General features: G+C 38.7%; 1 protein-coding gene across 3 annotated transcripts in view; it reads right to left on the bottom strand.

Moving 5' to 3' along the window:
- Nucleotides 1-1,889: 1,889 nt before the first annotated feature.
- Nucleotides 1,890-13,797, bottom strand: part of SGCZ (sarcoglycan zeta) — a 247,072-nt gene continuing 235,164 nt past the window's right edge. For 2 of the 3 annotated variants that reach the window (XM_086746872.1, XM_086746871.1), the window contains exon 6: nt 2,002-2,279. In XM_086746872.1, coding sequence (XP_086602998.1) covers nt 2,073-2,279 — 207 coding nt within the window. In that variant the 3' untranslated portion in view covers nt 2,002-2,072. Of the gene's footprint in view, nt 2,280-13,797 lie in introns of all 3 variants that reach the window. The other variant, XM_086746870.1, reaches the window with a different exon arrangement.

Here is a 13,797-nt window from a genome sequence, read left to right as displayed (position 1 = left end):
AAAAGACATCTATTTCCCTATACTTTTAAGGGTATACGGTATGGCTACATTTTCTAATGTTTCACTATCCCCTTGATTGTTATTGGTATCTCTTTCTGTCACTCTGACTAAAATCTTCAGGCTTCTAATGTATTTTCTTGCAATGTTTTCTAATATACTTTATTTCCCAGTAAAAGAATAAAATTCTGAAAGAAATAACAAATCAGCTGTTAACAGCCTTCTTTTGAAGAAATAATAAATTTAAAATATTTCTTTAACTAGTAGAAACAGCAAATACAGCATTCTTGCTATGGGGTGAAATTCACACCTCTGAAGAGGGCCAATGGAAAGACAAGTGCCAGTCAAGCCGTGGACACATCTTATGCTGGTCTTCTGCACAGGAGTGAATTTCACCTGAAGTGAAAACAAAATCAACCTTATTAGGTGGTAACAAAACAGAAAGGTAATCAGAGTATTCATTTGCTCACTATCATCTTTTTCATCTAAGAAAAAAAATGCATAGAAATACCCACCTTGCATTGTCTGCCCTTACTTTAGAGCTACCTTGCAAAAGCCATCATTGCCTTGCTGATCTTACATTCAGAAGCCTCTAAAGCTACACTCTAGGTGATGTAACTTAAAGGATAGAATTAAAAAACATGCTTACCTCATGTAATCAAGCCATCTTCCACAATAGGAAACATTTTTACACTCTTTTACACTCCTGGGTTCTGCAAGTTTCAAGATACTCTTGTTAATCAATGTTGCAACAAATTTACTAGCAGCATACCAAAGCATTTTTTTTTATAAGATTTCAGTTACCAACCAAGCCAAACAAGCATGAACGTTGATACAAGAAAGAAATCCCACATCAAACTTGTCCAAAAAGGAAGTCAGTAGCGAGACCTGAGTGCAAATGGGGCTGCACAATTTAAACACAGACCTGATAAAGTCAATGTTATATCAATGTACTTTTTAATATCGAATGACATTTAATGTGTTTTGATATATATTACTATTACTTTGAAAACCTTAGCAGCAGATAGTAAACAAATGAGAATAATAAATGTGAATGTCATACCAGTTGTTAGTGCGTTGCTTCTCAGCATTACACATTACATGAGTATTAAGGTGTTTGTACTGTGTTCAAATGGCAGCAGTCAGACATAGCTAGAAAATGGACAAGATGTACCTTTGATGATTTTATCTTGTTTTTGCATTTGCCAATTATAAATACCTTGTGAAGAGCAATACACTGATCAACAAACATCGTCAGTATTTCCTTCTTTACCCTTCTTTTCCAGAAACTGTATGTTCTACTTAAAGCAATCATTTCACATGCAGTAGCCACAAAGATACTATATGAGGCCATCCAGATCTGACAAACAAAAGCAAATGTCTTCTTAACTCTGCAAGGTAATATTGCTGAGCACTTCCAAAATTTACCTAGTGTACAAAACGCTAGACTTAGTAGACAAAGCGTAACAACACACTTTTAAAGAAACCAAACTCAAGGAGGGATTCTGTCTCTTTTTGTGTTAAAAAACATTTACTGAATTTAATTTTTTAGTAAAGCAAGCATCACACAATGCCTCAAAATTTTAAAATTCAGGGATAAAAGTTCACATCCAAAAAGATGAATGGAAAATTGTGCTTTCAGACAGGAAAGTTATTTATCATACAGGGGGGACCAATTCATCTCACCATCAGATTCTGGGCAAATTTGTTTATGTACTGTATATATATATAAGTGCAGTTCATATCCAGGTCCTGCAAAAATCTAAAACTATGTGCTTCACTTCATGTAGCAAAGGCACCTGTGTTATTCTCCCTTTTAGACAAAAGGTGATATTATGTTCCAGGTTTCCTGATGAAGAATACATTGATTTCTGAATATCTCACTCCCATCTCTATGTTGAGTGGCAACACAAACCACAAGAGAAGGCAGCGCTGTATTCCTGCTTACAGTGGAAGAAGTTGCTCTGCAGGCCGTTTGAAGCGTCGAACTTGTCACAGGGGAAACCGAGCAGAACTGTGAAGCAGAGGGATAGTAACAAAAGGCTATTCTGGTGTGAGGATAAATTGGAGTCATTTTAGCTCCACAAGCAGATGTTGCTACTGGATTGACATGTGGAGCCTGCTCCTGCTGGGGACAGGTAAAGTTTACCATTGGGACAGACGCAGAGCTCATAGATAGTCTGGCGAGGAGCTGAAGAACTGGCTGAGGAGGAGGAGGAGGAGGAGGAAAAGGAACCCACTGGTAGATTTCCCAGACGGATTGTATCTGCATTTAAAAATATCTACAAGAGGGGAAAAAAAAAAGGAGTAAGTAAATTTCTTTCAGAATCATGACATGTTAGAAAAATGTGTTTTGAGGTACAGTCATGAGGTTTTTTTTTAGAAATAAAAAATTAGAAATATTTTATTAGAAGTATTAGAAAGATTATTAGAAATATTAGAAATTTATATTAGAAAAATATTTTTAGAAATAAAAAAGCTGTCAACATTTCTTGTTTTCCAATCCTATGTAGTTGTATACCCATTAACACTCAGTACTACAGTATATGCAAATACTTCACCCAATATGTTTATTCTGATACAAGCAGTGTCACACAAAACCATTTTGACAATATTATTGAACAGGTTGAATTTTCACTTTTACATTTTATGATTAAAATTTATTCATTCATGGCGGTAGCATATCCTTGCTCTGGAAGAATTTTTATTTTAATAAGTGTGAAGTTATATTAAAGCACATTCCCCAGTGTGTTCCTGTAAGCAACTGGAAATATGTGCTGAACTGTGCTAAATTGCAGGGGCTTAACAATAGCTACATCCAGAGAATAATTAAATAAGGTTACAGAGTCATATGCACAAAATAGAGCTTATTTGACCTAAATTAAGAGAAGAAAAGATTTCAGGTTAAAGTCTTATTAAGAAGGTCATCAAGCTATTCCCATTTGTTTTTGAACACTGAATATTATTAAAAAATACTCTTTTATTTAAATGTCCTTCCATTGGAAATAACATAAATCAGTATGAGACTGTAAATACCAATAATGTTAATGAATCTGTATCAAGTTCTGCAATATTTACACTCACGTTGCATTTTCAGGGTGGTGAATAAACAATGTCATGAAATTAGGTAACTAAGGCAGAGAAAAGTCATGTTTTCCACTAGCACAAACAGACAAGTTTCCAGCTGCTTTGAGTTTATTTTTTTTTATATATGGAAGCAGTTAAGGAGAGCCAAAGTAATATCAGTCATTTCCTCAGGTGCAGACTATGAACTTCAAGAAGACAGGTAACAAATCCAAATGGCTTTAAGCCCTGCAGATAACAGTATGAAGCTTAGGAAAAGGTGAGTTCCTTAAATGTTTACTAGTGGTTTTTTTTTTATAAAGTATGGAAAAATCAACAAAGCCAACTTGACATGATATCAAAATGTTGGCAGTACATATAAAGAATCTGGGGAGATATGGCACATATTGCTGTTTTCTACTGGAGAAAATTATTATTTTATGATAAAATCAGTGGTATATGGCAGAAAAGCAGCACAGAAGCACTACTAAGCCCCTGCTGGAGAGAAGCGAAGGACAGCAGGCTGGGAAAAATTTAAGGAAAGCTGACTGGACAAAATCCCATACAAAGGCTGATGCACAGTCACGTTACCATTCACAGCAGAAGCACTGTAAATGACTGGGATCATCGAAGGAAATACAGGCTGAAAGAAGCCCCAAACAATATCACCACCCATAACTGCGAGTTCTCCAACTCCTAGAGTAAGACACTGTCATCACTGGGAATTTACACTAAAAGGGACAGAAAGGGAGAATCTCAGAGGCACAGGTGATAACTGCATGGCACAATGCCTGTTTTAATTCACATCCTGACTAACAGAGGAATTGATTACAAAACTAAAATGCAGCAAATTATTATCTTTGTTCTGTAATTTATATGACAAAGGAATGATGCATTTATGCACACATACACAGGTTGCTGCTTTAAAAGTCCAATTTTATAGACCTGGAAGAACTAGGAGTCAAAACTCCCACAGAAATAATTTAGATGGAAGAAATATGGACAGTGTTGGAAACAATTTAATAATATTCTGCTAGAATTACAACCGAAAAAAAAATATTTCACATGTAAAAATATTCAACTCATCTAGGAGTAAATGTGAAAGTAACCATAGCAAGCATAATAAGAAAATAAAATAACAGATGGGGAAAAAAATAATTTTATAGCAAACTAGAAGCTAGGAACTGGTAAAATGTAGGAAGGAAACAAAGGACATAATAATCAGTCAGTGGAGTGACGGGTGATAAAAAATACCTTTTCATGTCTCATATCAAGAATAAAAGAAATGTTAACAAGACCACTATTAATGTAACAATTCTGGAATTATCAATAGTATGGCACAAAAATCCAGTAGCATTCAACAGTCTAAGCTCTATGTTAGTAGAAGTGTATCTTCTATAATGAATAGTGCTCACTGCAGTTCTCTACTAGGAGAAAGATCAAGTATTGATGTCAGAACATGACCATGATAAAATACTTTCAATTTCAACAGTAACTCAACAGGATATTAAACAGGAGCCAGTAATGTCATACACTTTTAATCAGCAGCTCTTGATAACTTTTAACAAATAGATCTCAAAAAAAATTCTGAGCAACCTTTTGGACTTTTAATACTGATTTTCAGTAAGCCCTGATATACTTGGAATATCAAGGAAGACAAGAAAAAGACTATTTCTATACTTTTGTTTTAAAAAAAAATGGAAGCAGGAGATATTGTAGTATTATATATGTGACAATAAACGGCACTTCAGTGTAGAAGACATACATGTAAGAAAATCCAACAACAATATAAGATTTGCTATTTGTACTTTTGGCAGAGTGTGCAACTGGCCATTTTGACAGTTTAGTTGCATGGTGATGGAGAAAGATAACGAGAAATTTGTAAATCAAAAATAAGTGTGTTCTAAAAGTCATGTCTTGATTCAAACAAGAATTAACTCAGAAAAAACAGAGGGCATATGTGTCAGAGATCAGGCTAGACTAAAATCTCTTGAACTTCTTATATTTTTTTTCTAGGAGCTCAATATTTTTATGTGTTCCTTTACATCAGGACGGCTATGCTTCTGCAACTGCTCATTGCAGATGTTCTGTACTGTACTGCTCTAAGACTTTAATCCAGTGGACCTTACTCCAGTGTGCATTACAATACAATGCAGCTCAGTTATTTTGCTCATTAAATTAAATTATCTTTTTGAACATAGCTGTGCATGATTTTTCACTGTTGCTTATAAATTTCACACTGTGATGTACATCAATCCAGGTTTTTCTGGTGTCATAATCTTGACGCGGAGCTAACAGGTCCTGTCCCAGCATGCATCCCAGAACATATGGTTGAGCAATGTAGATACCAAGGTGTCTGAAAAAAACTGAAGTGACTTCTTGAGAGGGTGTATCTGCTGTGATGAGTCTAACAAGTTCTATGCCTTTGCAGAAAGCTGGAAGGGCTGTGCAATTTAACAGACTCCTATAGCTAATCCCTAAGGAAACCCGAGATGAAGAGGATTAATAAAGATGGCTTGAAGGCAGCATTCAAATCTAATCTGTATATATGCTGACAAGGTTACAAATAAAAGACTAAATTTACGGATGCAATTGTTATCTATTAGTTAAGCAGGGGTTCAAATATATCATCATAGTAGCCCAATACATAAGGGATTTCAGAAGAACATAGTCCATATTTGAGGATATACTCTCTCCCCTCCTATCATCTACTAAAAACTGAAATTCACGGCCAAAAAGTCCTCCAACATCAGTAAAACTTAAAGTACTTACCATTTTATGCCTGATGTTACGTTTAAAGACAAAGGAAGAAGACAAAAAAACTGAACATTTTTATGTTCCCAGGGAACACTGTTGCTATATGAGAGTAGGTAATGGTAGTGCCTGTGGACCTGGTCTTTTTCTAATCTTTCATGCTGTGAAAGGTACTAGATAAGCCATTTAAGACTTCAAATGCATCAAGGCCGTGCAAGCCAGTCATTCCCTTTCTGAGAGTCTCACACCTCAGCAGACAAATAGGCAAGGATAAAACCAAAACTTTTATCCATTCTTGAAACATTGTGGGAGACTGACTGATTACAAAATGGAAAAGGCAGCAACTACTCAGAGAAATGCTATTTCACATCAGAGACCAGAACATTGAGCAGCATAATTCCCTTTAAATAATTAAGATTTAGAAATCCTAGATCAGTGTTTTCTCTTGTGCACCCCAGTGCTGAGAAAAATGTATTAGCCTTATAATATTTAAAAGTAGACCTGATTCCTGGGTAATTAAAATAGCAAACTGAGTCAGTCTGCAGGGCGTGTGATAGGAATGGAAAAAATGTAGTCTTTTTACATACATTTTTTGCTAGAGGAGATCTGGAAGTCATCTGCTCATTAGACTGTGTTGTTCATCTGAACAGTGAGAGAGAAAAGGAAAAGAAGGCAAGCCAGAAAATATAGATTATCTAGAAATGAAATAACTAAATTGAAAGAAAGAAGTTTCAGCAAGATATAGGCATGAGGTAAAAAATAAAATATTCCTACAAGTTGTTTCATACAGAAATATAAGCCTGCCATGTACGAAAGTTCTCACTGTGTCCTTGACTAAGTCCTCTCAAGAAAGGTGATGATAGACTAAGTTGATAAAGCCAAATGAAAAAGTTAGAATGTATAAATATCAAATAATTTTCTGTATTCACGTACAGTTTGAGTAGAGAGGTAATTCTACAGAGCTGCAAAGGCATGTTTCAGGGCTAGTGTAAGTACGAAATGGCAGGAAACTGGAGGAAATGTGGAATAAATGAAAGAAAGTTGAAAGTGTGGTGTTCATCAACCAGTATGAGGAGACAGTGTAATGTCACCTCACTAAATAAAACTTTTGGATTCTCTTAGGCTCTTCAGAATCAATCTGAATGACGATGATACAAGACTTTGTCTAGTCTTTTTGCTCTTCTGCATATACTGTCAGAAGCATACATACAAATAGGATTATATAGATTGGGTCTCTAGACTTAACTATATAATTTTCATATGCCAGTATGTTTTAATATTCAAGGTGAAGATGAACTACAGGGTAAATTCCAGTACTTTAGTTCATGTGGGCCATTTGTTCTAACACTTATCTGTGTTTTTTACCTTTATTTTAAAACCGCTCACCTAAACTAGCTTTCATTAAATCTGAAAGTTAGTTCTGAGGCAAAGAAAAATATATTATAGTGGAAAATTAAAATATTAGCTTCATAGCATATACACTGTAAAATCTAAACATATGCTGGCACGATACCTGGAACCATATCTGTCATAATGATTAATAACATTGAGGAACAGTTAAACAGTGAAATGAGTGTGACGACTAGGAGGAAACTGAATATACTAAACATTCGGAGAAGACCAAAAGATCTAGTACAAACCGTGTATTGAAAATGTATTTTCTACAGGAGCAGGATCAACTGACCACAAGACAAATGAGACCCTTAGGCCAAAGCGTGGTCTGGTGTGGGGAACGTTCACTTTCTAAAGATTATGCCAGAAACACAAGGACAGAGCCACCCTGGCAAGTTTCTTCTTTTGTTAACGTTGCTCCCATTCCCACCTTCATGTTATGCCTGAAACTACTGACAACTGAAAGTGATTTGATAAGTAACATGTATATATGTTAAATATAACATTGTACATTACTGAAGTGTGCAGTTCCTACCTGAATGGAAGAATTTATGTTTTGACTCTTGAATACTGAAGTGATGTTTATGGAGTCATATTTCATTTTAAGTACACATTTTTGTAAATTCATGTTAAATAAACACAAGCATATATTGTAACTTCTGAGTTATAACCCCAGTGCAATTTATATGGGTGGCTACTGAAGCAAAAATTTTCTGGTGTATTTATTCTTTCTATTAGGGAAATAATTTTCAGGGATGATCAAATGGGCTTGCTGTGAATGTTGACAAGTAGAAGTTTACAAGCTCCAGTGCTTATGGAATGCCAATGGTAATCTCATACACAAGAATTCCCAGAATCAAATTCTACATGATATTAGAAGTCCTTGCAAACTCATTCAATCAGGGGACAGATGTAACTTCTTTGTGATTGATGTACCCAACCCAGAAAGGGAAATGTATTTGGAACATTTGTGCTTAGTCTACCAAGTAAAAAAAACTTATTAATTGATTACCATTCAAATCAGAACTAGATTAAAACGTGATATGAATGGAAAAATGTTTTATTTATACATAATAATTTATTCATTGTCACTTCTTTTTCTAATAAAATGGCTTATGGTGTTGGTCTTAACAATTTGCCCATGAAAAAACAGTTCAAACATCAGTTAAAACACTTTGATTTTGTAGCTTGAGAACAATGTATTTTGGTTGTAGACTTCTACATAAAAGCATTTTTTACTATTAATTAATTTACGCATTAAAAATTGTTTTAAATTTAAAATGAACGGTTTTACTTAAAAATAACCTGGTATTTAAATAATTTTAAATATCTGTCAAAACATCTTAATAGAATTCTTGAAAACAGCAATTAAAAAATACAGAATAATTTCCCTTCATTTCCACTAATCTCTTTCCTCCCAGACAACAGTGACAAGTCAACTGGTTAATATCACAAAAAAGGGCTTTGAAAACAAAATGCACCACACATTCGTTAGACAATTTTTTTTTTGTGAATAAACAATGGATTTTTGAGCTCTAGAGCCTGCCATTGCTTATTTTATATTTAACTCACTTCATCCATATCAAACATTTAAATTTTTTTTTGCAAACATTTAATATCAGACAAACATAACTTGGCTGAATTGAACTAATCTAGGAAATGTTGTTGCCTTTGATCAGCAATTCCTCTGTAGTCAAGGCAAGCAGCTTGCACAACACGGTAATTACATTTCAGTGTATTTAGATAAATTAAAAAATATTTTTTTTTTCAGTTTACAAACACAAAAACCACTCACAAAAACTCCACCAAGAACAAAGCTTTTAAATGGTACTGTTGGTTTAGCTTAGAAGTGAAGATTACTTCAGTTTTGTTATGTATTAATCTCTGTGTTAAATACATCTCCTGGACTTAGAAAGAGAACCAGATGGGATTATAGATTAAATGTTAGTACTATATGCTTATAGGAAAGTTGGAGAGAAACTCTTCAGCACACCCTGTTGTGAAAGGACGAGGGGCAATGGTTTTCAAATAAAAGGAAGTAGAATCAGACTAGACACAAGAAAAAAAATTTTTACAATGAGGGCGGTGGAGCACTGAAACAGGTTGCCCAGAGAGGTGGTGGATGCCCCATCCCTGGAAACATTCAAGGCCAGGTTGGATGGGGCTCTGAGCAACCTGATCTGGTTGGATATGTCCCTGCTCCTTGCAGGGGGGTTGGACTCGACGGCCTTTAAAGGTCCCTTCCAACCCAAACTATTCTATGATTCTAATTGTTCAGTTTCTATGATTTCTATGATTCTATGATTTGTTAGTCTCTACAAAATAGTCGTGGGCATATGCTTCATAAACTGTTTCGTGCTAAAATGGTAAATATAAACTTGGCCTCTTGTTTACTACACTGATTTTGAGTAAACTTTGTCTGCTAAAGAGCGTTGCTCAGTTTTAAGGTGATAGTTATAAGCCTTACCAAAGCATCAGCCTCATTATGCCAGAAACAACAAAGTCTACAAATGACGCTATGGTATGTAATTTGACAAGGAATACAAGGGCGTAAAGAAGTAAATGGGAAAAAGGTCACAGACAGGGTGACTAATATGAATATATTTGTAAAAATGAGAAGCCTCCATGCGTCTTTCTCCTTTTATTTACTTAGTCTTTGATAGTCAATGCGATACAATGAAAGTGCAAAGCCTAGCTTACACAGAAGCTACGTGCAAAATACATGGCAGCTGCACAAGCCTCCTAAGAGCTAAGGCTAGTTAGCAGCCTTCTCCTTCAAAGGGTGAAATATTGTCAAAACCATTAAAATTAGTTGTTAGACAAATGAGTGGAAAACATCAAATAATCCTTTAAGCTTGTTATCATTATATGATAATGTGTTTCAGGTTCAATTCTAACATACTTTTACACCTGGCAAAACCTAGTATCCACAGAATTCAAAATTGATCTGTACTTTTGCATGGTGTTTGTATGTGAAAGAAGCAGTAGTCAACTAGCAGTCATTGTGCTGATTTTCCAGACAAGAATTGTTCTTTTTCTTCTTATGTGAACCAACAGATTTAGCTAAAGCCTGTAGCTTCACATTTCATTTTACTTCTAAATGATTGCTGCTTTAAACCATTGATTAGGGTTTATTTATAAAATAATACATAGTTCACAATTAAATGCTATGATATAATTGAAACAAAGGATTCTGCTGATACCTCAACTCACAAGGGTGTAGCTCAAGAGCTTTAAAAAGGGCAGTAGAATCTGAGTCTAAATTAAAGCCCTCAGTATTCAGTCTGAGATCACACATTATAATTCACAATAGGGCTAAAAGGATTATTATAATACTGCAGTAAATAAAAATAAAATATATCAAACAGCAGAATTCAGAATGTTTGCAGAGGTTTTCAGTTTAAGATGTGGGAGGCTAAAGATTATACTGCATGAGAAATGAGGCTAGACGAAAAGTATTTCATTAACACTTTTATGTTCTTAAAAAAATTTCTGAAGTTATTCTTAAATAAAAGAAAAATACATGTTTTATAGATTAACCCACAGTGAATTCATAATGTTCTTCTACATGGCTATAATTGTCTGATTCCAGTTGCCACATAGCTATTTTCTGACATAATAGGGCAATTTCTTGTAATAATTTTTTAAATAAGCTTACAAACATTAAAAAGTTGAATTTAGCTAACCAGTGTGAGAATAATACAAAAAAAAAAGATATTTTTTTTTTCTAGTACAAATCTTATCGTAAAAATGGTTCACAGTTCCAATTCACAAAGACAATATTAGAATCATAGAATCATAAAATCATAGAATGGTTAGAGTTGGAAGGGACCTTCAAAGGTCATCTAGTCCAACCCCCCTGCAAGGAGCAGGGACATCCCTGACTAGATCAGGTTGCTACAGAACCTCATCCAGCCTGGCCTTGAACGTTTCCAGGGATGGGGCCTCCACCACCTTTCTGGGCAACCTGTTCCAGTGTTCTATAACTCGCACTGTAAAAATTTTTTTCCTAATTTCTAATCTAAATCTACCCCCCTCTATTTTAAAACCATTACCTCTCATCCCATTACAACAGGCCCTACTAAACAGCCTTTCCCCATCTTTCTTGTAGGCCCCTGTCGTAGTTCAGCCCTGATCAGGACCAGACTACGCAGTCTGTCTCTCGCTCCCCCCACCCTCCGAGAGAATAGGGGGAGATGATATAAGAAAAAACAGCTCAAGGTTTGAGATAAGGACGGGGAGAAATCCTTAAAGTTACCGTCACAGGCAAAACAGACTCGACTTGGGGAAAACTATTCATTTATTTCTAAAATTAGCAGGAGAATGAGACAGGGAACAAGATAACCTCCCCCCACCCCTCCCTCTTCCCGGGCTTAACATTATCTCTACTACCTTCCCCTCCCGAGCGGCATGGGTGGGGAAAAGGGAATGGGGGTCGCGGTCAGTTCATCACGCGTTGTTTTACGCCGCTGTATCATCGTCAGGGGAAGAACTCCTCGCATTCCTCCTCTGCTCCAGCGTGGGGTCCCTCCCACGGGCCACAGTCCTTCGTGAAACTTCTCCGGCGTGGGTCATCTTTTCCACGGGGTGCAGTCCCTCTAGAACAGCTGTCCCAGCGGGCCCTCCACGGGCCACAGCCTCCTTCAGGCCTCCACCTGCTCTGGCGTGGGGTCCTCCACGGGCTGCAGGTGGATCTCTGCCCCTCTGTGGACCTCCATGGGCTGCAGGGGGACAACCCGCTCCACCATGGTCTTCACCACGAGTTGCAGAGGAATCTTGGCCAGGAGCCATATTACTCCTCCCCCTCCTTCTTCACTGACCTTGGCATCTACAGCCGTTCCTCACAACAGGCTGGCAGACGTCTCTCAGGATCCTTTTTACATCTTATTCACTTCTCATCTCCTCTCCACTTCTTGCAGCCGGGCCGGGCCGAGTTGGGCCCAGTCGGCTGCCCGGCGGGAGGCCAGAGGGTGAGGCCTGCAAGGCCCATGAGGCTCGCGCCTCCCCCTCTCTGCCCCCCGCTCAGCTGCTTCACATCTTCTCCTCCTCTTTTTCCTGTTTTCCCCTACTTAAATACGTTATCGCAGAGGCGTTATCAGGGGACATTCTGCTACCAATTGGCTCGGCCTTGGCCAGCAGCGGGTCCGCCCTAGGCCCGGCCGAGTCCACTGAACAAAGGGGAGCGACTTCTAGCAGTTTCCTACAGAAGCTGCCACCTTAGGCCCCCCCTCACTAACAAAACCAGAACAGCCCCCTTGAGGTACTGGAAGACCGCTATCAGGTCTCCCCAGAGCCTCCTCTTCTCCAGGCTGAACAGCCCCAACTCTCTCAGCCTGTCCTCATAAGAGAGGTGCTCCAGCCCTTTTATCATCTTCGTGGCCCTCCTCTGGACCTTCTCCAACTGGTCCATGTCCTTCTTGTGTTGGGGGCTCCAGAACTGGACACAGTACTCCAGGTGGGGTCTCACCAGAGCAGAGTAGAGGGGGAGAATCACCTCCCTCGACCTGCTGGCCACGCTTCTCTTGATGCAGCCCAGGATGTGGTTGGCCTTCTGGGCTGCAAGGGCGCATTGCCAGCTCATGTTAAGCTTCTCATCCACCAGCACTCCCAAGTCCTTCTCCTCAGGGCTGCTCTCAATCCATTCCCCACCCAGCCTGTATTTGTGCTTGGGATTGCCCCGACCCACATGCAGGACCTTGCACTTGGCCTGGTTGAACTTCATGAGGTTGGCACGGGCCCACCTCTCCAGCCTGTCAAGGTCCCTCTGGATGGCATCCCTCCCTTCCAGCGTGTCGATGGCACCACACAGCTTGGTGTCATCGGCGAACTTGCTGAGGGTGCACTCTATCCCACTGTCCATGTCACCGACAAAGATGATGAACAGGGCCGGGCCCAGCACGGACCCCTGAGGGACGCCACTCGTGACCGGTCTCCACATGGACATTGAGCTGTTGACCACCACTCTCTGAGTGCGGCCATCCAGCCAACTCCTTATCCACCGAGTGGTCTGTCCATCAAACCCATGTCTCTCTAGTTTAGAGAGAAGGATGTCATGCGGGACAGTGTCAAAAGCTTTGCACAAGTCCAGGTAGATGACGTCAGTTGCTCATCCCTTGTCCACCGATGCCGTCACCCCGTCATAGAAGGCCACCAAATTGGTCAGGCACAATCTGCCCTTGGTGAAGCCATGTTGGCTGTCACCAACCACCTCCTTGCTCTCCATGTGCCTTAGCATGGTTTCCAGGAGAATCTGCTCCATGACCTTGCCAGGCACAGAGGTGAGGCTGACCGGCCTGTAGTTACCCGGGTCTTCCTTATTCCCCTTTTTAAAAATGGGGGTTATGTTCCCTCTCTTCCAGTCATCGGGGACCTCACCAGACCGCCACGACTTCTCAAATACAATGGCCAGTGGCTTGGCAACTTCATCCGCCAGTTCCCTCAGGACCCGCGGATAGATCTCATCAGGTCTCATGGACTTGTGCACCTTTAGGTTCCTCAGATGATCCCGAACCGGCTCTTCCAGTACAATGGGCTGTTCTTCATTCTCGCAGTCCCTGCTTGCACCTTCTACAGCTTGGGTGATAGGACAGG

The sequence above is a fragment of the Chlamydotis macqueenii genome, chromosome 4 (genome assembly GCF_036417535.1).
Source record: "Chlamydotis macqueenii isolate bChlMac1 chromosome 4, bChlMac1.mat, whole genome shotgun sequence".
NCBI classification, from domain to species: Eukaryota; Metazoa; Chordata; class Aves; order Otidiformes; family Otididae; genus Chlamydotis; species Chlamydotis macqueenii.
Note: the sequence above shows the minus strand (reverse complement) of the source record. Positions and strands in the feature narration are given on the sequence as shown.